The 25052-nt window shown below is 35.8% G+C and overlaps 2 protein-coding genes and 1 non-coding gene across 3 annotated transcripts; 2 read left to right on the top strand and 1 right to left on the bottom strand.

Moving 5' to 3' along the window:
* Nucleotides 1–9810: 9810 nt before the first annotated feature.
* On the top strand, nt 9811–10689 carry LOC137734287 (uncharacterized). Its single transcript, XM_068473591.1, has one exon. The coding sequence runs from the start codon at nt 9811–9813 to the stop codon at nt 10687–10689; it is 879 nt and encodes a 292-aa protein (XP_068329692.1).
* A 3190-nt stretch (nt 10690–13879) lies between these two features.
* On the top strand, nt 13880–16308 carry LOC137734215 (probable L-type lectin-domain containing receptor kinase S.5). Its single transcript, XM_068473537.1, has 3 exons — nt 13880–14177; nt 14515–15252; nt 15497–16308. The coding sequence occupies exons 1-3, from the start codon at nt 13880–13882 to the stop codon at nt 16306–16308; spliced, it is 1848 nt and encodes a 615-aa protein (XP_068329638.1).
* A 2044-nt stretch (nt 16309–18352) lies between these two features.
* On the bottom strand, nt 18353–18424 carry TRNAG-UCC (transfer RNA glycine (anticodon UCC)). The gene has a single exon. It is a non-coding gene; the product is annotated as a tRNA-Gly (tRNA).
* Between the last annotated feature and the right edge of the window lie 6628 nt (nt 18425–25052).

Raw genomic sequence — 25052 nt, 5'->3', positions numbered from 1 at the left:
ATAGGGTCAAGTGTCGAATTAGTCCCTGAACTATCATCTTAGTGAAAATTACGTCCCTTAATGATTTTTTTGGTATAATAAGTCCCTAAATTCATTAAAAATTGCTAATTTCATCTCTACTATTATATTCAAAGCTATTTTATCCAATTTTTGTCAACTTAAGTCAATTGACACACTTTAGAGTGTAATACCATCATTTTCTCGCATATAAGCCCTTAACATTTCATGTAGGTTGTGTGACACACCCTGACCAAAATCAAGTTACATCCCACATCGCCCAGGGGAGTGGATCTTGTAAGCCTTATACGTATATTCTCATCTCTACCTAGCACGAGGCCTTTTGGGAGCTCACTGGCTTCGGGTTCCGTAGGAACTCCGAAGTTAAGCAAGTTCGTGTAAGAGCAATCCCAGGATGGGTGACCAACTGGGAAGTTCTCGTGTGAGTTCTCAGAAACAAAACTGTGAGGGCGTGGTAGGGGCCTAAAGCAGACAATATCGTGCTACGATGGAGTCGAGCCCAGGATGTGGTGGGGGCCCGGGCCGGGATATGACAATTTGATTGTTTCATCCCATATCGCCAAGGAGAGTGAATCATGTAAGCCTTATATGTATATTCTCATCTTTACCTAGCACGAGGCCTTTCGGGAGCTCATTGGCTTCGGGTTCCATTAGAACTCCGAAGTTAAGCGAGTAACGCACGAGAGCAATCCTATGATGGGTGACCCACTGGGAAGTTCTGGTGTGAGTTCCCAGAAACAAATCCGTGAGGGCGTGGTCAGGGCCCAAAGCAGACAATATCGTGATATGGTGGAGTCGAGCTTGGGATATGTTAGGGGATCGGGCAGGGATGTGACAGTTTGGTATCAAAGCCAATCTCTAGTCGGAAATGTGCCGACAAGGACATCGGACCCCTAAGGGGGGTAGATTGTTTCATCCCACATCGCCCCAGAGAAGTGGATCATGTAAGTCTTATATGTATATTCCCATCTCTACCTAGCACGAGGCATTTTGGGAGCTCACTGGCTTTAGGTTCCATCGGAACTCTGAAGTTAAGCAAGTAGCGTGCGAGAGCAATCCCATGATTGTAACCTACTGGGAAGTTCTGGTGTGAGTTCCCAGAAACAAAATCGTGGTCGGGGCCCAATGTGGACAATATCGTGCTATGGTGGAGTCAAGGCCGGGATGTGGTGGGGGCCCGGGCCAAGATATGACATTGTGAATTTAATGTCTAATTTACCCTCCAAAGTTAACTCTATACACTATTTCTTTATGAAAATTACCACTCTACTCTCCAATATGTATCACATGTAAGTAACGTGACTTAAATTGGCGGAAAATTGAATATAGTAGCTTTGAATCTAATATTAAGGATGTAATTTGTAGATTTTTATAATTCAATGACTTATTTTTCTGAAGAAAAAAAAATAGTTCAAGGACCTAATTTTCACTCAGGTGATAATTTAAGGACTAAATTGACAATTCACACATATTCTCATATAAAATTATTCATTTGATTTATTCAACCAAATAATTTTTTACTTTCATATAAATTAAATTTAAAAAAGAATCTAAACCCTAATCCCTAAACTGATAAACTCTAACCCTAAGCCAAGTGTCCTTTATCACCCCCTTAAAATTGGAAATGGATCCTCTCTGGATCACTTCCACCTAATTCACCAAGTTCGGGGATCCAGACCATTGAAATTTGATCAAACGGCTAAAGTTATTATAACTTTTAAAGTGGACCTCTGTTTGTAGCCGTTTGATCAAATTTCAATAACTCGGATCCCCGAACTTGGTGGATTATGAGGAAGGGATCCGGAGAGGATCCCTTTTCCCTTAAAGTTGAAGGGTACAAACAACTTTCTTCTAAGTGCAAGAACTTGTTAAGAGATAATGACTTAGTAAATAAATATACGATTTTATCTTTTGAGGAAACAAAACTAACTTGGATAAATTTGTTGGTCACTAAATCTCATACCATAAAGCGATCCACCTCAATGTAGTCAGCCCGAGTGTGAAAGTAAGAGCAACTCCAACGTTGCAAAGGCCTCCTAGGGCAACTCACTACTGAATAGCCTCCAGTGAACAGTACCTGCCTTTAATGAACAGTAACTGCTTTTTGCATCTCCACCCCTAAGAGCAGCTCCAGCGGGAGCAATTGCTCAATGAACAGACTTCAGCATAGGGCCTGATTGCCTGAGGGAGGAAGTCCAGCGTTGGTTGGCAAGGGGGCCCGAGCAGGCCCTTGGATTCACGCCGCCCCAAGCGCCCGAGGTAAGTCTGACGTCAACTAATGTCAGGCGCCTGTTTTAAATTTTTTTCTATTAGGTGCGTGGTGTTCAAGCTCACGTGGGCGCGTCAGGGGATAGAAAGTCCGAAAAGGGGCCTGCGGTGCACTAATTTTTTGTTACCGTTGGGGAGCCACGTGGCTTCCCCACGCATGTTGGATTTCAACGGCTACAAATTATGGTAGTTGGATTTCCAACGGTAATAAAAATTAAAAAACCTTATTTAATGTCAGTTGTTAGATCTGAGATCAATGGACCATGTTATTTAACTTTAAAAATTGAAAAAAAAAACTGTTAAAAAATCAGAAATGTTACTGTTGTGCCATGTGGCACAATCTGGAGTGTTTGAATTCAAATTTGTTTAAATCCAACGGTATAGATTAATTAGGTGAATAAAAAATTTTAAAAATTTTAAAAAATTATTAAAAATCAGAAATTTTTTTTTTTGAAAAGTTAAAAAAAAAAATTTGATTTTACTTTTCTATAAATACCTTCTCATTATCTTCTACCTTGCACCACAATTTCATATCTTGTCAAAGTTTCAACCCAATTTTTTTCCAACAATGTCATTTATTTATACTAAGAGAATCTTTATTCAAAAGACATTTAAACACACCAAATAAAATTACATCAACATACCAAATAAAAAAAAAAACTCTCTAAATGAACTAAAAACAAAGACTAAATGAACTTAAGTATCTTCAATAATTGTCTTTTCGGATAATGATACATGGCGCAATAAGAATGATTAAAAATCTTATCTAAAATTAAAAATAAAATTATTTTGTATTATTTTATAAATAAAAAATATACTAATATTTTATTGTTATTGTCTTTTCGAATAATGACATGTGGCGCAACGAAAACGATTAAAAATGTCATATTCCGGCCTAGGCCCCCACCACATCCCGGTCTCGACTCCGCCGTAGCATGATATTGTTCGCTTTGGGCCCCGATCACGCCCTCACGGTTTTGTTTCTGGGAACTCACATGAGAACTGCCTAATGGGTCATCTATCATGAGATGGTTCTTACGTGCTACTCGCTTAACTTCGGAGTTCCGATGAACTCCGAAGACAGTGAGCTCCCAAAAGGCCTCGTGCTAGGTAAAGATGGGAATATACATATAAGGCTTAAAGGATCCATTCCTCTAGGCGATGTGGGATGTTACAAAATTATCACATCCCAACCCAGGCCCACCACCACATCCCGGGCTCGACTCCGCCGTAGCATGATATTATCCGCTTTGGGCCTCGACCATGCCCTCACGATTTTGTTTCTAGGAACTCACACAAGAACTTCCCAGTGGGTCACCCATCATGGAACTTCTCTCGCGCGCTACTCGTTTAACTTCGGAGTTCCGATGAACTCCGAAGCCAGTGAGCTCCCAAAAGGCATTATGCTAGGTAGAGATGGGAATATACATATAAGGCTGAGAGGATCCACTCCCCTAGGCGATGTGGGATGTTACAATCCATCCCCTTTAGGGGCCCGACGGCCTCGTCAACACACTTCCGCCCAGGAATTGACTCTGATACTAAATTGTCGCATCCCGGCCCAGACCCCTACCATATCTAGGGCTCGACTCCGTCGTAGCACGATATTGTCCGCTTTGGGCCCCTACCACGCCCTCACGGTTTTGTTTCTGGAAATTCATACGAGAACTTCCAGTAGGTCACCCATCATGAGATTGCTTTCGCGCACTACTAGCTTAACTTCGGAGTTCTGATGAACTCTGAAGCCAGTGAGCTCCCAAAAGGCCTTGTGCTAAGGTAGAGATGAGAATATACATACAAGGCTTAGATGATCTACTCCCCTGGGTGATGTGGGATGTTACAAAAAATCTTATCCGAAATTACAAATAAAATTATTTTGTATTATTTTATAAATAAATAAAATACTAATATTTTATTGCCAATTGCCAGGACTATTCAATGTAGGGGTGAAGATGCAAAAGGCGGTTACTGTTCGCTGGGTAGATAGCCCTAAGGGGCTTCCACCACGCTGGAACTGCTCTAAACTGAATAGTCATGGCAATAGGCAATAAAATATTAGTATTTTGTATTTTATAAAATAAAACAAAATAATTTTATTTGTAATTTCGGATAGGATTTTTAATCGGTCTTGTTGTACCACGTGTCATTAAATAAGAAATTACAACCCAAAGTATTTGAGAAAATATAAAGGGTAAAGTACAAAAAACTACCTCAACTATTGGTCTCACGACACTTTCATACCTCATCTTACGAATTTGTGCCAATGTCATACCTCCGTCAGTTTTTATGTTAGTTTATCTGTTAAGTGCTGACGTGGCTTGGCTTAAATAGTGACGTGGCTTAAATAAATTATTAAAATATTAATTAAATATTAAAAACTAAAAAATTAAATTCGTTTAATTTTTTTTTACATGGGGACCCACCTCTTTTCCCCCTCCCGTCTTTACCAAATCCGATCTACCCCCTTTATTCCCCATCCACCCATATTTCTCTCATCTGCAACTCGCACTCACCCTCCATTCTCTCATCTTCATCGCCGACTCTATCCACTAACGATCATCACTTTCTTCCCCATTCTAACTGACGACATCGAAGTCGCCGATCTCCAGCACACCAACCTTACCCCTATTCGGGTACCCAATCCCTCCATTGATCTCCTCCCTTTCCTTACCAAACTACCCATATGGGTTCGAATACTTCTGCGAATCCTTGATAGCCTTGTTGCTCCACGATTACCAAGAAATCGACTTCGTCGTCGGGTTTGCAGAAGTTGAGGACCGCATTTGCCACCTCCCTTTGTTCCCGCAACTCAGCACCATCTTCAAGCCCAGCAAAACGCAGCAGCAATCCCGTGCCCACCACCGCTGTCGAGTCTCTTGTGAATACAACTTGGGTTTTTTTTTTCTCCTGGGAAAAATTGAATGGTTTTGCTTTGTTTGGTTGCTCGAAAAATGTGGGAGAAAGGAAATGAATTTTTTTGATATTCTGAAGGTTCTATGTTCTTAGAAAAGTGAGGTAAATTGGAAGATGGATTTTTAAACTTTTGTTAATGGTGTGTTCTCAAGATTGGTGGGTGTTTTGCTTTTGATGCATGCTTGTAGGTTAGAAATAGAGAGAGCGGCGGAGGAAGAGAAGAAAGGCACCTGGTGGGAATGAGAGTGGCTGGTTTGGGGTGGGATCTGGGTTTGGGTTAGGGGAAGACGGCAACCTCGTCGGCCCCAACCTTGACAGCTCTCCCTCTCTCCCTTTCTCCTTGACAGCTTTGGAGACGACAACGACAGCGAATCGGCAGTGGGCAATGGAGTAAGAGAGGGAAGCGGGTTGGAGCTTACAAGTAGATTCGAGAAAGGAGGGCGGATGAAAAAATCCAGGTGGGTTTGGGGGGTTCTGGGCATGGCAAGAGAGAGAAGTGGGGAGGAAGAAGACTACGGTGGAGAAGAAAGGGAGATACGGGAGAGAGAGGGAAGAAAGAGGGTGGTGGAGGAAGGTTGGGGGGGACAGGGGTTTTGGGGATACAGAGAAGAGAAGGGGTTTTGGGGATACAGAGAAGGGAGAGAGGCGAGAGAGAATTAATATAATTTTTTTTAATTTTTTAATTTTTAATTATTAGTGAGTGACCCCCGTATCTAGCCACGTCAGCACTTAACAGAGAAACTAACAGAAAATTTGACGAAGGTATGACATTGACACAAATTCGTAAGATGAGGTATGCATTGTCAATTTAAAAAGATAGGTTATGAAAGTGTCGTGAAACCAATAGTTGAGGTAGTTTTTTGTACTTTACCCAAATATAAAATTATGGTGTAAGTTGGAAGATAGTGATAGCATATTTATAGGAAAAATTAAATCAATTTTTTTTAAAATTTTTTTTTTTTTCGGAATTTTTATTCAAAATCTTTCCCATGTCAGTCGGTTCCCACATCTCTCTAGCTCTCCTTCTCTCTCACTCTCTCTCTCTACCGATGCAACCCTTCCCCCTCATTTCTGAAACCCCTATCTCTCTCTAATCTCTCGACACTCTCATTCTATTTTTACATCTTTGAGAGCTTTCATTTTTCCTCTTCTTCGAAACCAAAGTAAATCAAACTAACAAACTCTAAAATCTCAATTTCCTGGATGAGAGGAACTCGAATATGTCCTTGCATGCATCATCAAATCACCATTTGGGTGATCCACCATTGAAGCCGAGAGCTTCAAGCTTCCATTGCTCAAACCCAGGTGAGGTTATTACTGTACTTCAATTGCTTGAGTTATTCTCTAGTTTTTTTATGTGTTTCGAGTTGAAACCCTTGGGTTTAGTCTCTACCATTTGTTTGTGGGTGCATCATCAGCCTCGGCGACGAACTAAGGCGAAAGCCGTTGAGTTCGAAGCCTGCTGGGTTTTATATTTTTTTTAATTTTTTTACTTTTTTATATTTTTTAATATTTTATATTTTTATTAATTTTATATTGTGACTGACGTTGCCCTGACGTCAGCCTAGCGTCACCTGGCCCTCGGGCCTTTCGGGCCATCGATTCGAGCCAGGCCTCTCACTCGGGCCCCCCCTCATCCACACGCCCGCATGGGCTGGAGCTTGCAGCTTTAGCTATTGGGTTGCAAAAATCGCCAGTCCATCGGGCTAGGAGTCCCGATGGAGCTGCTCTAAGAGAGAGCGCATATTGGAGAGGTTTACTTTATGTCATAAGATTTCTAATTGAAGCATGATAGAAAAGCCAATCCAGATTTCTTTCTTTGTTGGCTTCCAATGGAGTTGCCCTTTAGTTGAACTTTTTATTTACTCATTTTTGTATGCAAGTTATTTCTTGTTAAATATTTTTGTTTTACATCAACCCTCTTTTGTTGGGGTTTGCTCAATGTTTCTATTCTTAAAAATATCCCTTATCTATTGTTTAACCAGCATTGTGCTCAATGTGTCCAAAAGTTCAATCAGATGAATCCAAATTAAGAAAAGATAAGAAATCTTTGATTTTGTATTGTACACATAATTGTCGATCAATTATTTGATTTCGCTTCTGAATATACCATTAACTAATCAAATCAGCATTGTGCTTAACGTGTCCAAAAATTCAATCACATGAATTCAAATTATGAAAATATGAGAAATCTTTTGATTTTGTATCTTACACATACGTGTCAATTAATCATTTGATTACGCATCTGAATATACCTTTAACTAATCAATCTTATTCAGGGTCCAAATTAGACAGTTCAATCGCAAAAGAACCATCCTTCTTATTATGTACTTCAACAAGTTAAGATCAACAAATGTGAGCGATCTAGTATATACTTCTGGATTATTCAATCAACATTTAAGTAGTAATTCAATCATATAGTCATGTGATTCATAAAATATAGTTTAAATAAATAGTTTCTTTAGCATTGTATCTTTGACATGTCTATCGATCAATCATTTTATTACGTATCACAGTATACCATTACGTAGTCAATCTTTGTTAGGATTAAAAATAAAAAGGGAGGGGGGATAATTTGAATGCGGTCCCTAACTATCAATATTCTTTAATTGAAACCTTGTCTGTTTTTAGTTTTTTTATTGAAGTCTCTGACATTAATGTAATAATATAAGCTACTATAATTTTTATATTAAAAATTAAAAATTGAAATTTGTATTTGTTTATATTAATGAGATTTTAAATAAAACCCATAATTTGTTGGATTAAAAATAATAAAATATAAATTATACTCTGTATAATATTGTGTGCATATATATATAGATACATTCATCAAATTAACAAAAAAAATTATTGTACCAAAACATGGGTACATTCTTCAAAACCATAGGAAATAAAAAAGAAGATATTAGGCTTAATAACCTTAGTAAATTTCTTCGATTAAATTTGACATAGATACATTCTCAAATCAATGAAAAAGAATGTACCCATATAATTTTTGTCACATCCCGGCCCGGGGAGTGATATTGTGACATCCCACACCGCCCAGGGGAGTGATCCTTAAATGTATATTCTCATCCCTACTTAGCACGAGGCCTTTTGGGAGCTCACTGGCTTCGGGTTCCGTGGGAACTCCGAAGTTAAGCGAGAAGGGGGCTAGAGCAATCCCATGATGGGTGACCCACTGGGAAGTTGCTCGTGAGTTCCCAAAAACAAAACCGTGAGGGAATGGTAAGCCCAAAGCGGACAATATCGTGCTACGGTGGTGGAGTGGGCCCGGGAAGTGATCCGCCGCGGGCCGGGATGTGACAATTTTAAAAATGGATTTTATATTGAAAAATTGGGTACATTTTGTATTAAAAAAAGGGTACATTTTACATATAACAAATTGGTATACTTAAGAATGGTACGTTTAAGATTTAAAAAATTGAAAATTATAGGAATGGGTACATTTAAGATTAAAAAATTGAGATTCTTTTTATAAAAAAACTATTGGGTACAAACTTAAAAAGGATGGTGCTATCCACGCATTCTTTTTTATTTTTCACACATTCATCTCAAATTTCGGCAGTCGGATCGAATGAATGGAAGAAGATCAATCGATAAAAATCAATAAGGGTGTATGAAAGATAAAAAAAAGTGTGTGAATAACAATACCCTTAAAAATAATCCTTAATAGCAGTATAGCTGTCATCATTTATTTACAAACCAAACTGTCATCCTTAAATAAGATTTTTCAGTAAAAGTTGAATTTTAGATTGAATTTAGATGTACCTACAAATACAATTTGTACCTAAATAATGAAACTAGAATAGTGATTAAAATCAAAATTATGAATGTAAAGTACAATTTTATCCAATGATGAAAATCCAAATACCCCAATTTTTAAGAAGATTATCTTCAAAAATGGAGTTGCAAAGCTTTTACTTTGAACGTGAATCGTGCGCCATTCTGACAGCATCTTTGTGTCCATTTAAACTTGGTGAGTCAATGTAACTAGTTCTTGAATTCAACAAAGCCGCGGGTTTAAATTAAAAATTTTTTCATAAAAAGAAGAAAAACAACTAATCTCGTACATGAATCTGTGTACATTGTTGTCATTTTCTGCATCCAACAACCGTAACGCTTCTCACTTTGCATGTTATCTCCAGAGGTGATTTAAATACATTAATTACACCGGATATGGATGTCGTGAACGAAATCCAATCAAGGTGATAGTTGTTGTGAATTTAAGAACGGATGCCAGGAAAATAAAAATAAAAATCATATACGGGAGGTTATAAAAACTTCTGCACTCGAAGAACAATTGTCATGCATCTATTTGTGCTTATAAACAACTTGCTATGCATTATCCTAATCTAAAATTTTGAATTTAGGAAATTTCTTAGTATGCTTCGTGGTGCCATAAAACTTACCTAACATGACTATCAACTTTAAACACGTGCCATTTTTTAATTGAACTGTTTTGTGTATGTAACTATCATATGAATGAGAGTTGTCACGTGACATCAAGGGCCCCACACTTTTTCACCTATTTAATGTAGTTTTGTACCAGTTATTTACCGCATAACATTCTTAGTTCTTCTCTTACATACCTACCACCTCACTATCAAAATGTCCTCCTCCAGTGTAATTAGCCAAGCGACACTCCACACTCTCAACAACACTAATCGAGAAATTTTTTCTCGATTGGTGCTCACTCTCCGCCGTGATGTAGCGGAATCCTTGATGATTATGGCGTTGTGGCTCTTCCTTCAGGAGAAGGGCTACAACAAATTCGTGCACAGGATGGTGAGGCTTTCAAACGCTGTACTCAGTGCTTTAGCTGACGAAGCTGTCCAATGTTTGAAGTGCCTAGAGTCTACCGATTGCCCTAGAACTATTTCAAGAACTGCACCCAATGGTGGTAGCCTACGCCTTACTAAAAGGCTCCTGGGGAAGGAAATTTCACTCCAAATCATCAGCGTAAACCGATACACATTAATCAGTGGGGTAAAAAATTTCGTTAACAATGTTTGTGCTAGAATTTTTACTGACATTTTGCAGAGGATTTTGTTTCCTCTGTCCCATGCACATTTTAGTCCGGAGGATACTTTTGTAATCCCGTTATTCCCAAACGGGCTGTTTGGTAACGTGAAAATAGTGAACCCCGATAGCTCCATCGACCATGGTGTTCCCACCGGAGGGTTATGGGGTTGGAGCCCTTTTCTTGAACTGTCCGTGGATGATCGGACTATGTTCCTAACATTTTCTAGAGGCTTCCCTGTGTCACAATATGAGGTCAAGGAGCTATTCATGGAACTTTTGGGATCTGAAACCTGTGTGGAAAATGTGCAAATGGAAAATGTTCCTCCTAACGAACAACCTTTGTTTGCTAAATTGGTGTTGAGTACCGTAGTTTATGTTGATCGTGTTCTGAAAGGTACTCGAGTTTCGAAGTTTAGGATCAATGGAAAACACATATGGGCTCGGAAGTATGAACGCAGGGATTAGACGTGATGATCTCAAAGAACAAAGCTCGACAGTTTCTGATGTTCAAGATTTCAGGTTCTTCTTGTACCTTTTTGTCATTAGAGCTGTGACATTGTACTCAAATCCTATATGGATGAAAATAAAATGCTTTGTTTCAGATTTAGTCTTTGCAATTCCTTATTTTACTTCTCAAGTTCTATACTATTCTGAATTGTAGTATATTATTTTGAACCCTCGCGAACATCTAACTCATATGCTAATCATGCCGAGAAAAAAGAAAACAAAAAATTACAAGCTAAAGACTTTAACTTCTGAATTCCATATTCATAGTCTCTTATTTGTTAGTGTGACATTTTTTTTATTTGCTTAATCATGGATTAGAATTAACATGATTCATTGGAATGCCATAATTTAATAGTATGCATTTTAGCGCCCAAATTTCTATATGATGTAGCGCACATTTAACAATTCATGCATAGAAAATAAAACGGCATATTTTTCTTTGTCGTTTGGCAACGGTATCTAACGAATGGTCATTAATACGTACGAAAAATCATTTGTCAGACCGTTATACTACATCATCGTATTGTAGAAGTGTGATATAACTAATCGTTCAAAAAAATATTGGGCTTTTAGATTTTAAGGCTTCAATAAGATTGTTTTTAGATTTTAACCTGAAAGGTTTTCAAAATCTAATATAAGTCCCTATTTTTAAAACCTACCATATTTAAGTAATTATAGCACATTTATTATTTATAAACTTACCATTCGAAATTCTTACCCATCCATAATTATGTGTTTCATTTTGTGCTCTAATCATATTAATAGATAAAAATTTATTCAAAATTCAAATTCTCATTATTAAAAAAATTCAACAACAAAACAAAATCAATTTATACATACATTCGGTATCTTATTTTATTCATAGGTACAGAAGTATGGGTACATAACTTTAGGTACCTTATATTATTCATAGGTATAGAAGTATTTGTTTGTAAGTTTTGGTAAGAATATATCGGTACATAACTTTAAGTAGAAATGTATTGGTACATAACTTTAAGTAGAAATGTATTGGTACAAAAATATCGGTACACATGTATCAGTACGTAACTATAGTATCTAAACATACATATGTACGTAATATGCATATAATATATATGGAGAAATTCACGCACAATGAAAATTATATTATAATATATGACTTTTCTTATTATGGGAACTTAATAATAACTATCAATGATAAATAACATTTTTATTATTTATGGGAATCAATATATAACCTACAAACAAAAAACTCAATAATTATTACAACCTATTTAATATTAAAAAGTTACAATTAAATGCCAAGGATTAGAATTATTTTTAATCTTAGATAAGATTTTATTCAAAAAGTAATTTTAGACAAGGATTAGAATAGAATTTTCCGAAAAAATATTATATGTTAAAACCGAAAAACAAATAAGCTTTTAGGCTTCAATCTACATCATATATCAATTTCCTTCTATCTATCAATTCACAAGCAAAAGTTTAACTCCATTATTTGAAGGCCTTTCTTTTGACTAGTTAAACAAACTATGTGATACACTAGTACCACTTAGTAATTTTCATCTATATGTGTTAATTTTAATCACTCTCCCTCCCCCTTGTGGCCCCGGGATCTCTCGCAACATTGCAAGAACATACAAAGTCATGGTTGCATGTATACCAAGTGTGATGGATTATATGTGCTAAGTTGGATTTGTTTTTTTTCAAACTTTTTTGCATGTAAACCAAGTGTGCACAGTCAGACCAATTGCCAGACCCAAAAAAAAAAAGGAATTTTAACGAAAAGCCTACGGTACTGTTCATTTTAACGAAAAATCACATTTTTACACTAAAAAGTCAATCCTGGTACTATTCACTTTACCCTTTATTTTGTCTTTATCATTAAAATTCAAAGTTTTCAAGTCATTTCCATTAGTTTTCCTAAAAAAAAGAAGAAAAAAAGAAAAGCACAATGAGGCCTTTATATTCTTTCGTTTGTTTCTTAATACCAACGGGGTCTTACCGTTTACTGCTTTTAATTTGGTGATAAGGTTTTTGGTGCTACTTTTGAACAAGCTTCTGTCTTTTTCGGGTAGTATTTATATTTTAAAGCTCCAAATCTGAAAAACAAAAGTTTGTTCATTGGTCAAAATTTTACTCAATGTAACAGTCAAATCCTGTCGTATGGCAGCCACTAAATCATATACAAATAGGATTTAAAAATGAAATCGCCATCAATCTTCTCATTCTATTTAAAATTAGTCAGTGTTTACAGATTATTTTTACAAATATTTACTAAGTTTAAAATCGTTTAATCATCTAACAGTTATTTAATAATTGAAGAATAATATTGAAATTTAAAAAATATTAATTAAAAACTCATTTGGAAGTGTTTTGAACATGACTTGAAACGTTTTTGGTGAAAATATTTTTTAAACCAATTCTTATAAAAAAATCCAATATTAGATATTGAAAAAGTATTTGAAGTGTTTTATGCAAAAATCACATATTTGATATTTATTTCAAAAAGCACTTAACGTCTTTTGAAATTCAAAATCAATTTCACAAAAAACGTTATTTTAAAAACACTTTTAAACGAACCATAAAAAATAAAACTATTTCTATTTAGTTGATTTTTAAAGAATAATTTGACAAAGTAGACAGTTATGATCAAGTAACATTATAAGAAGGACATGAGAGTTAAGTAGATAATCGGGAAGGTACAAATAAAAAGGTTAACAATATCCGTTTGTAATAAAAACATTTAAAATAGGATTTGGAAAAACCATGTACAAATAGGATTAAATAAATCTATATACAAACAAAGGAATATTTTAATGGGTTATTACCCAAAACTCCATTCAAAGTTCCCCTGTCACAAAACTAGAAATAAAAAAAAACCATTAACTAAAAACAACATAAAATTCAGTAGCAGTAGGAATCCATATTAAAATAACAAAAACTTTATTTCCCTATATATAATATGCATATACGAGCAACCACCCAATTTTAAGTCAAAGCCTCTATGGCTCCCTCCAATTTACAGTTAACCATGTTTTTTCTTTTCTTCTCTACCTTTCTCAGCGGCAGCCAAGCCTTTGTGTACTCCATGAACGATCAAACACATACAACTTTCTCCTTCCCCACCTTCACTCCTCAAAGCTGTAACAATGGTGACCTAATATGCATGGGCTCGGTGACTGCAAATAATGGATATTTGAACCTCATACCAGAGCCACAAGAAGCCAATTCAAGTAGTTCATCTTCTTCCTCACAATTGTATAAGGTTGGAAGGGTTTTGTATCACCTCCCGGTGATTGCCTGGCCGGCGTTTATCTCCACCACCTTTACTGTTAGGATTTCTGCCTTTCCAAACACAACTGGATCTGGAGACGGAATGGCATTTGTTTTTGCACAGGACACTAGTCCTTCTCCAACTGATAGCTATGGCTCGTTGCTTGGACTCCTTGATAGATCAACTCAAGGTTAGTTATATTTCCTATTAAAGTTTTATTTCTTGATTTGGAAGGCACGCGTAATTTTTTTAAACTAATGCTAGTTGGACAACATTTACTAGTTCATTAGTTTCACACTAAATGTAAAATTTACTTGTTTTGTCTATTATCAAGACCAGTTATAATGAACTCTTGACATGTCATATAATGTGGTTTACTACAACTACATCTCATGATTAGAAATATAGAATTTACCAAATTTAAAAACTCTGGTATTGTAGAATACGTGTAAGTGTGTACGCGCGCGTATTATGCATATACATGTACACTTTTTTTACATACTTGATTGATGTTGTCTAAAAATTAGGTGGGGTGGTTAAACAAATGGCCATTGAGCTAGATACTTTCATGAATCAAGAATTTGATGATCCAGATGGGAACCACATTGCCATTGACACAACAAGCGTAATGAACCCAGTTGTGGCAAAGAGTCTCAACACCACAGGAATTGACCTCAAGAGTGGAAGAGACATCAGATTCACAATTGGCTATGATGCTTGGAGTCAGATCCTCCAAGTTTCTGCTGGGTACACTGACATTCCAGCAACACTGATCAGCATCCTCAACCAATCAATTGACATGTCTAAAGTTGTCCCAAGATCAGTTTATGTTGGCTTCACCGCCTCCAGTGGGACCCTCCAAGAGACCCATCAAGTCCTTGATTGGGTTTTCACATCAGTGGAGTTACCAGGAATACCCTTAGGGCCTGCTGACAAAGATCATCACAATAATATTAAGAACATATGGGCTGTTGATCTTCCTATTTTCTTGGGTGTGGCAATTTTGATAGCCTGCACTTACCCTTTGATTTTGAAAGTTGTGAAGAGAAATCATAGGGATGGAGAGGACATAGAAAGCCAGTCAAGAACAGCTGCAAATACCCCGGAAATGTTCACTTACAAACAGCTTTTAGTTGCCACTCAGAACTTCAGCAAGGAAAATCTGCTGGGTGCAGGTGCATTTGGAGTTGTTTACAAAGGCATCCTCTCATCACATCCTCCTAAAACTGTTGCTGTCAAGAAGATTTCAGCAACCTCCAAAAAAGGTTTGTTCTAGTTGCATTGCTTTCTAATTTACCGGAAAGAAAAGAATTACATGACAACTGTTTAGACCACATTCTTGTACTACATTTCATATCACACATATGTCACAAATGTTACACACAATATGGTACAAAAATATAATCAATGCATCATTTTCTTTTTTGTTCAGATACTGCAATTATTTTCCTAATAGTTTCTTTTGATTTCTGTTTACTGAGACAATTGTATGTTCAAAATCCAAAACAGGTGAAAGGGAGTACTTAGCAGAAATATGCACCATTGGGCGCTTAAGGCACAAGAACATAGTGCAACTCCAAGGCTGGTGTCACGAATACGACCATCGTTTCCTGGTCTACGAATACATGCCTAATGGAAGCCTTGATCAATACATTGGAAAACCCTACCTTGATTGGAAAACAAGGTACAAGATCTTAACAGGATTGGCATCAGCATTACTCTACCTCCACGAAGAGTGTGGCAACCCTGTGGTGCACAGAGACATTAAACCAAATAATGTGATGTTGGACTCCAATTTCAATGCTCATCTAGGCGATTTCGGGCTAGCGAGACTAATGTTCCAAGACTCATCAATTACAATCCCTTTGGCAGGAACTCCCGCGTACATAGCCCCGGAAGTACTAGGGTTATCTGCGAAAGCTACCCCAGAATCAGATGTCTATAGCTTTGGAATGGTGGTGCTAGAAGTGGTATGTGGGAGAAGATCAAAAGGGTTCATGGACGATCACAGTTTAGTAGAACACGTTTGGAATTTGTATGCGAAAAATGCGTTGCTTGATTGCGTGGACCAAACATTGGACGGAAAATATGAGGAGGAACAAGTAAAGAGGACATTGATTGTAGGGCTTGCATGCTTGCACACATATTCCATGCTAAGACCAAAGATACGGAAGGTGGTGCAAATTCTTATGAACCCTAATGAGAAGCTATTCGAATTGCAGGATACGAGGCCAAGGCCGAGTGCAGTTTATTTATCAGTATCTTCTTCTGCTCCAACGACTGAATTTGGCTCTAGAAATGCTTCATGCATTGCCTCATGACCAATTTTCAGCAAAATTAGTTTTTTTTTTTTTTTTTTTTAAGCTATTCTTTCTAGTAAATTTTGTAAATTCTTTGGTGAAGTACATACTTTTTCTCCTCACGAAAATGTGATGTAATATGAATTAACAAAATAATAATACCATATATTTTCATCTTTAAACTGATTGATTTCGCCGCCAATTTAGAGGTAAGGAGAAGTCTTCTTTCGAAACACACGAGAGAATAACTACTCAAGCAAGATGAAAAAAGAATTTTCCGCTGCCGGGAGCCCACCTTGGCTTCAATCAAATAATCCAGTTTTAATTTGCTACAGCGGATTCTTGCTAGCTTTGAACAGTTGATTTGTTTATATATTTTGAGTTATTCGATCGGCTTATGTAATGGTGTGAGTGCTCCTCCTTCTCTCTACAACTCACTTTCGCACAACCCTATTTTGATCAGTTGTTCGCCTCTCCCGCCACCCTAAGGGGCGGCACCTCCTCCATCCTTCTTTGTGATGGCTCTTCCATCCTTTTTTGTGGTGGCTGCCTATGTGATGGCTATTCGACACTCTGTGGTGGTTTTTTTCGCTTTTCATCTCTCCCCCACTTTCATTTTCCTTTTTGTTCTCTCTCTCCTTGTGCAACTCGATCGGTCTCCCCTTCCCTCCATCTCCACCTCAGATTTCCTCTCTGTTCTTTCCATGTCCCGCATCCTAATTTAGCTTGCCCACCCACTATTTTCCCCACCACCACTTCCTCCCTTCCCAGCAGCGGAAAATTATTTTTTGTTTTATTTGTTTATCTTTTTGACAGAAAAAGTAAAGTAGCTTACCTACGTAATAATATAAACAAAATAAATGAACATATTAGAAAAACAATCCGTTGTAGCAAATTAAAATTGAAAAAAAAATAGTCTAACCTGGGTCTGACTCTCAGCAGCAGAAAATTATTTTTTTGTTCATCTTTTTGACAGAAAAAAATCTACTTTGCCTACATAATAATATAAATGAAAAAAATTGAAGATGATAGAACAACAATCCGTTGTAGCAAATGAAAATTGGAAAATTTGTCCAATCTGGGTTCAACTCCTAGTAGTGGAAAATTATTTTTTGTTTTATTTGTTTATCTTTTTGACAAAACAAAGAAAATTATTTTTTTGTTCATCTTTTTGACAGAAAAAAATCTACTTTGCCTACATAATAATATAAATGAAAAAATTGAAGATGATAGAACAACAATCCGTTGTAGCAAATGAAAATTGGAAAATTTGTCCAATCTGGGTTCAACTCCTAGTAGTGGAAAATTATTTTTTGTTTTATTTGTTTATCTTTTTGACAAAACAAAGAAAATTATTTTGCCTATGCAATACTATAAATTAAATAATTTAAGATGGAAAAAAAGAAAAATATTTTGCCTATGCAATACTATAAATTAAATAATTTATAAAAAAAAAAAAAACTATTTTGCCGACGTAATCATATAAATAAAGTAATCGAAGATAATAAAACAACAATTCGTTGTAGCATATGAAAATTGGAAAATTTGTCTAATTTGGGTTCACTTCCCAGCAGCAAAAATTATTTTTTGTTTTATTTGCTTATCTTTTTTACAGAAAAAGAAAACATTCGCTTATCTTTTTAACAAAAAAAAAAAGAAAACTACTTGCCTACGTAATAATGTAAATTAAATAATTGAAGATGCAATAATCCGTTGTAGCAAATTAAAACTGGAAAATTTGTCTAACCTAGGTTTGACTCCCAGCAACGAAAAATTATTTTTGAACAGAAAAAGAAAACTACTTTGCCTACGTAATAATGTAAATAATTGAAGATAATGGAATAAGAATTCGTTGTAGCAAATTAAAACTGGAAAATTTGTAAAATCTTGGTTCAACTTCCAGCCGTGGTAGATTATTTTTTGTTTTATTTGTTTCTCTTTTTGACAAGAAAAGAGAATTATTTTGCCTACGTAATAATATAAATTAAAAATTGAAGATAATAGAGCAACAATCGCTTATAGCTAATGAAAACTGGAAGATTTTGCCCACGTAATAATGCAAAAATGCGTTTGCCGGGAGTCGAACCCGGGTCTATTGCTTGGAAGGCAATTATCCTAACCGTTGGACTACAAACGCTTGGTGCTTATAAATAAGGCCTTTTTTTTATTACATATGAGAACCGCATCTCCTAGAGATAATACGTAAATCGCAGTATGGCTCGCCCTAGTAATATAACATATTTACTTGCCCAAAAAGGATAGTCTATTTTCACCAAAAAAAAAAAAAAAGAGGATAGAGTCTATAAGAACTAAGGCTATCTCCAATAGAGAGTTCGTTTTAGCCATTTGGCCCTCCAAGATATTAATATTTTTAATGAACAGTACATGGCCATATTTGCTTCCATCTCCAACTGAGGGCCAAAAGGTCATAGTGCAAAACATAATTTATTATTTAAATTTAAAAACTACAACAACTTAAATTTCAAAACAACTTATATTTAAAAACAATATTAACTTATATTTTAAAACTACAACTTAAATTTAATATCCATAATCAACATCATCTTCATCATCCGCCATTGTAAGAGTGTAGTCAGAGGTAAACAACTGCCATCGGGTCATAATATCTTTTTTTTTCCCTATCAAAATAGGCCTTACTCAATGAAGTGTAATTCAAAGTGTTCCTTTCCATATTCTTATCATCCATCTCTTCTTGTATTTGTTTGGCCCGTTCTTCATGCCTACGGTTCCTTTCTTCTGCGGCAATGGCATTTTGCTCCGCCATTAATCGCAACAAAGCCTGCCACTTCATGTAGAGTAGCATAATCATCATTTGCCTTGCCCTTTTCCTTCAACCTTTGGGCCTTATTTCGTCCCATAGCCCTAGGTATGGAACCTTCACCCGAAGACAGATTTTCTACCCTTGTTTGTTGAATGGTAGGAGATCCATCTTCATCTATATCTACAGCTAAGGATATAGTTCCGAACACCGGCGTAGGACCTACTCTATGTTGAGGTGGATCTTCAAATAACACCCACCCTTTACAAATTTCCCAACAACCGTGAAACTGAAAGGGTTTCGAGCTGCCCTTCATATACAATTCCTCCGTTTGGCGTACCTAAAAAATATAATTACAAAAATTAAAGAAAATTAATTTATGAAATTAAATATATTTACAAAAATTAAAGGAAAGTAATTCATGAAATTAAATGTAATATAATTAAATATTTAAAATAAATTGTGAAAATACTTACTTCGTCGTAACAGTATGCACCGCTTTCATGTCTACTTGCGGCTGCTAACAGTGCTTGATGCCATTTGTTCAAACTTGGGTGAAGATGTTTCTTCCATCTTGAAGAACAACTCTCATGGTTTCGGATATTCAGTGGAGTGGTGCCTTCGTAGAACTCTAAGTAATTTTTGGACACTCGTGTCCAAACACCTTCACTTGTTTGAGAACTCCACCTCATACTATCTTCCGACACTCATCTATAAGCCCTGCAAAGAGCTTCATCTTCTTTTCGGGTCCAAGCCCTACCTTTTATTGCAAATGAGGCCATTTGAAAATTATTGAAAGAGTTGAAGGGAATATTTTTGAAAGAGGTAAGAAAATATGAGAATTGAAATAGTGTAGGAATGGTGAAAAATTTGTGAAGAATGGTGAATCAATGGTTCAAGTATTTATAGGAAAAAAATGAGAAATTTAAAAAAAATAAAAAATAAAAATTTGGCCCAAAATAATAATAATAAAAAAAGAATCCAACGATAACTGGCGTCGGCTAGCCGTTGCATTTGAAATTTGGCCTAGCCTTCCTATCGGTTATATCCGACAGAAATGCTCAAATTTATGGCCCAGCCCGGGGCTGGCTAACTGGCTCATTTGGGCTAGCCGGTTGGCCCTTTGGCCCTTGTTTGTCCAATGAGGCCCACGAGGCCTTTGACTTAGCTCTCGGTTGGAGACAATTTTCAAGCGTTTTTCGGCCCTCTGGCGTTCTAGACCCTTCGGTTGGAGATGGTTTAAGAAGACTAATTTATTCCAACTTTCGACTTTCTTCAACTAACATCTAAATAATAATTTGGCAACTAATTTAAATGATGAAAAACTAAATCTTGATTGTGAAACAGAATTGACACTCTTGTAAACCCATCACATCACTCGGATTTCAACTTTATTGACTCACCATTTTTTAAAATTGATTAGTTCAACACTTGAATATTGAAAAATCATTAGAAAACCCAATTTTACTAAACCTACCCTAAGACCAACTCCAATGATGGGCTAAAAGCCAAATTACCCCCCAAAATTTCCCCCCAAACACACTCCAACCCAAGGGAAAATTTTGAGCTAAATGCTAAACCAATGCCAAATTCTCCCCGAAATTTAGCCCAGAAATCGGGGTGAACTCTACCCAATATTTATCGGAATTTAAATTTTTTTAAATTAAAATGTTCATAAAATTAATTTACGATAGTCTACATATTTATTTTTTAAAAAAAATTAATTTAACAAAAAAAAAAGCCTAAATTCATTCTTTAATAATCCCGGGCTAAAATTTTAGGGTAGAATGGTTGGAGTAAAAAAGCTGTTTTTGGGCAAAAAGCTAAATTTTTCGGATTAAAAAATTTGACTTTTAGCCAAACCATTGGAGATGGTCTAAAATCAGTAATTCCATGCTTTCAAAACCAGAAATGAAATAAACTAGGAGTAATAAATAATATGATTCTCATTCATTCCGTTACTCTTAAGTTTTCTAACTCCCTATATCTCTCATTCATGATAAGTAAATATGTTACAATTCTAGATATACGCACATGAGAAATTGAACAATTTTTTTTTCCCAACCTTACATGAAACTTTGTGACAATATTAAGTAAAGTTTATACTTTGGTTTGTGTTTTTAAGTTCCTTGTCCATCCAACTGGACCCTCCTCATAAGCTTCTTTTCAAAAAAAGTTACCAAATCTAAGGAAAAAAGAAACAACGAGTACATGAAAAATGATTGTGGTGACAAAAGCAAAGGCCAAGAAAACTGAAACATCTTTCGAAAAAGGTGAACGACCACCTAAACACAACTTTACGGGTTTTCTGGTCAAAGAAACATGGAAATGATTTTCGTTGTTCTGCATTATTTTTGTTTCTTGATTTTTTAATATTTAATTTAAATCTCAAAAAATAAAAAATAAAAAACTGGGAGGTCGCAATTGTGGGGAAGGGAGGCCACTTTGTCTGTGGAGGGGCCCTATCATAATCTCTCGTCCACGTAGCGAACTTTTTAACTTCTATTCTTCTACACCCAAAAAATTATTTACTATTATAAAGTCATATTACTTGCTGAGTTACAGCGATGTCTAAAAACAAAAGTAATTTCTGTTGGGTCTTTATTCTTTTTATTTTTAAGTTTATTAGGGTTTTTATTTTTAGAAGTTTCAACTTTGTTGAATATAACGACAGTCGCGATAATAAACAGATTTGCAACTATGATAGGACGAAACGCTCTGCTCTCTCATGGTCCCTTAGAATCTTAATTTAATATTTAATAAGAGTATTAATTTATTAAAACTTAGTAAATTTTTTATATGCGGAGCAAAATTGTGATAAAAAAAAAATTAATTTTCAAATTGTCATGTGGGTTAACAAATTATCTGTTGGAGATGCTTTTTTTTTTAATAATTTGGAATATTTCATTGCCAGGGCTGAAGCCAATAGAACGAGAAAGCCACTAAGGGCAAGCAAATACATAGGAAAATAATTGGAAGTAAGGCCATCTCCAACCGAGCCGCCAAAGGGCCATAGGTCAAAACATAGCCCGTTTTGACACAAAAGTCGTCTCCAACCGAGGGTTGGGCCAAAAGGCTTGCGGGACCCATTAGGCCATAAATCAACCACAAGGCTTGCAGGCTAGCCAAAGAAAGCTGACCAGCCATCCCGATTTGGGTAGACCCAATCTAGTCCAACGGTAACATGACGTCATCCTGACACCAGCTAGCTGATGTCACGTCATGTAGCCGTTGGAATTTGAATTATTTTTTTTCAGACGAAATTTAAAAAAAAAATTCTAATTTTTTTTGTATAAATACCTAAGTCATTTCTCACATCCTTTTCATCATTTCATACTATCTTACCTTATTTTAAAATGGTAATTTAATTCAATTAACTAATAAATTAAAGAACAAGTTTAAAATAATAAATTATTGAGGGGGCTAAAAAATAGCCCTATTCGGTTGGAGATGGGTTTTGTGTCAAAACATATTATGTTTTGGCCTATGACCATTCGGCTCGCTCGGTTGGATGTAGTATATAAATATGGCCTGGCACTGTTCATTAAAAAATAATTTCTTGAAGGGCCTCCATCCAGATTATAGCCTTGCAAGAAATTTTTTTTTTTAATGAACAGTGTTATGTCATATCTATACACAATCTCCAACCAAAGGGGGCTATTTTTTAGCCCCCTCAATAATTTATTATTTCAAGTTTGTTCTTTAATTTTGTCGGTTTATTCAATTAAACTTCCATATTAAAATAAGGTTTCCGGACATATTTTGAGGGCTACTTATCGCTAAATGTTGTTTTAATTTTCATGTTATTAAATATTTTAATTTTACTTGCATGTTAACAACATAGACATTGAGGTAAAATAGTATGGAAAGGTAAAAAGGATGTGAGAAAATGATGTGGAAATGACTTAGGTATTTATTGGAAAAAGTTAGAATTTTTTAATTTTGTCTTAAAAAAAAGGCTATATGACGTCAACTAGCCCCAACTTTCAGGGTTGGCTGACTGGCTATGTTTGCCCAGCCCTCTGGCCCTCTGGTTATATTTTTGGCCTAGTGGGTCCCAAATTTTTTAGGCCCAGCCCTCCATTAGAGATGAGTTTTGTGTCAAAATGGGCTATGTTTTGGCCGATAGACCTTTGGTCGGCTCGGTTAGAGATGGCTTAAGGGAGATTGAAGGGCATGAAGCAAGACCACGCCATCCCTTACAACCAACAAAAGAACTAACTAGGTGGGCAAGGTAGTTTGTCCTTGTTCAGAACCCGCACAAACAAATATGGGGGCCGAATGACCCAAACCAAGTCGCACATGTTGGAGATGCTCTTAATGTTTACTTACCATGAGAAGGAATGAGATTAGATGCATTATTTTTATCATTCTTTTGGTGTTAGTAAACAGATGAATGAGAATCACTCATTTATTTCTAATCATTGATTGTTAGTAAACACAAGAATGATAATAGAGAACAACAAAGTACGGTAATTTGATTAGCTTTGAGCTATTTTATAAAAATCAATTAAGCAATTATAATATTATTTTTTAAACTTTCTAATGTAAGACATTTCTTTTACATCTTCATAATTGTTATTAGCACTCTAAAAATTTAATCATATAAAGTGTAATTTCTTCTCACATATTCACATCTTCCCAATCGTTACGAGTCTAAGCTAACAACTCCTCATACGTTACCATATTTAACTTGTAACCCAAAATTCTAACCCAAGGATACTACCATTTCTTTTCTAAATATGAACGGAATAAAAATTTTACTTCTAAGATAATTGACACTTCATGAAGTTACATTCTTTGCAAAGGATTCTTGTCTCCTAACACACATTTCCAAAGCAATAATTAATTAAGCTCTGCAACTTTCTTGGCGTAGCCTTCACTTTCATTTGTCCAAACGTAGACTTCACGTTCATTTGTCCAAAATTTTGGACTTGTTTGACAGTTTGAGACTTTGAGTGCTGGCTGACCGGTCAGTTTCATATTTGTCTCGAGAAGGCACCAATTTCTATATTGGAAACTTGACAACTCTATCATTTGTTAGGTTGTGCAAGTGGTTAAGTTGAACAATATTAGTGTAAATAACAGTGCTAACTCCAAAATCTTGATAATTAAGTCTTTAATCCATAATTAAGATTCTTAATTAGAAAAGGCCTTGCTATTATTTCACGTTGTTTCTATGAAAATCTCTACCCTAAAAACTTATAAAAACGCAATAGTTATAAGCTAATTAGCAATATAGAGAATATTTTAACCTTTTATAAACCTGTATAAGGTTTATCCTTTCATTAATATTGAACTCTTTTTACCTTCACTTCTAACACACCCCATCACATGTGTGTTCAAGCCAAAAGTGCGGACAACACAAATTGGGTGACGTGGAGCACGTGTGACCGTTGAGCTTCACACGTGGACTAACCTGCTATGATATGATGAAGAAAATTGAAGTTCCACCATAAAACTCATTGACAAATATGATGAATAATTCAACCTCTTATAAACCTTTACAAGTAGTTTATTCATCGATGCATAGTGCGCTAGGTTTATATAACTTTACAGTAAGTGATATAACACGTTCAACAGCCTAGCAGCTCAGCATTTTAAAAAGTGCTTCTGCATTAAGCTATTTTATTCAATAGTTGTTTTATTAGAATTAATGAACTATATCAGAAAACAATGCTCAGAGAAAAAACACAAATAATTCACACATATTTGCCTGACTATTAATCCTAATTTGACAAGAACTTGACACCCAAGAAGCACTTGGGATCGTTCCGCATCACAAATTGGTTACATGTCAAAATCCACTTCTAGTTTTCAAATGAAATAATTGGGGAAAGAACAAGGGTTTTGGTGGGCAACTAGCCATTAGGGAAATTAGTAATTCAACATCAAATTCGAATACCCAGGAGAACCAAGACTATTTAAGAAGACATATGAGATATTCTTTATCAAATTCCTCATTTTCTATTAATCATATATACAG

Source organism: Pyrus communis, chromosome 1 (assembly GCF_963583255.1).
Source record: "Pyrus communis chromosome 1, drPyrComm1.1, whole genome shotgun sequence".
Taxonomy (NCBI): domain Eukaryota; kingdom Viridiplantae; phylum Streptophyta; class Magnoliopsida; order Rosales; family Rosaceae; genus Pyrus; species Pyrus communis.
This window is presented reverse-complemented; position numbering and strand designations above follow the sequence as displayed.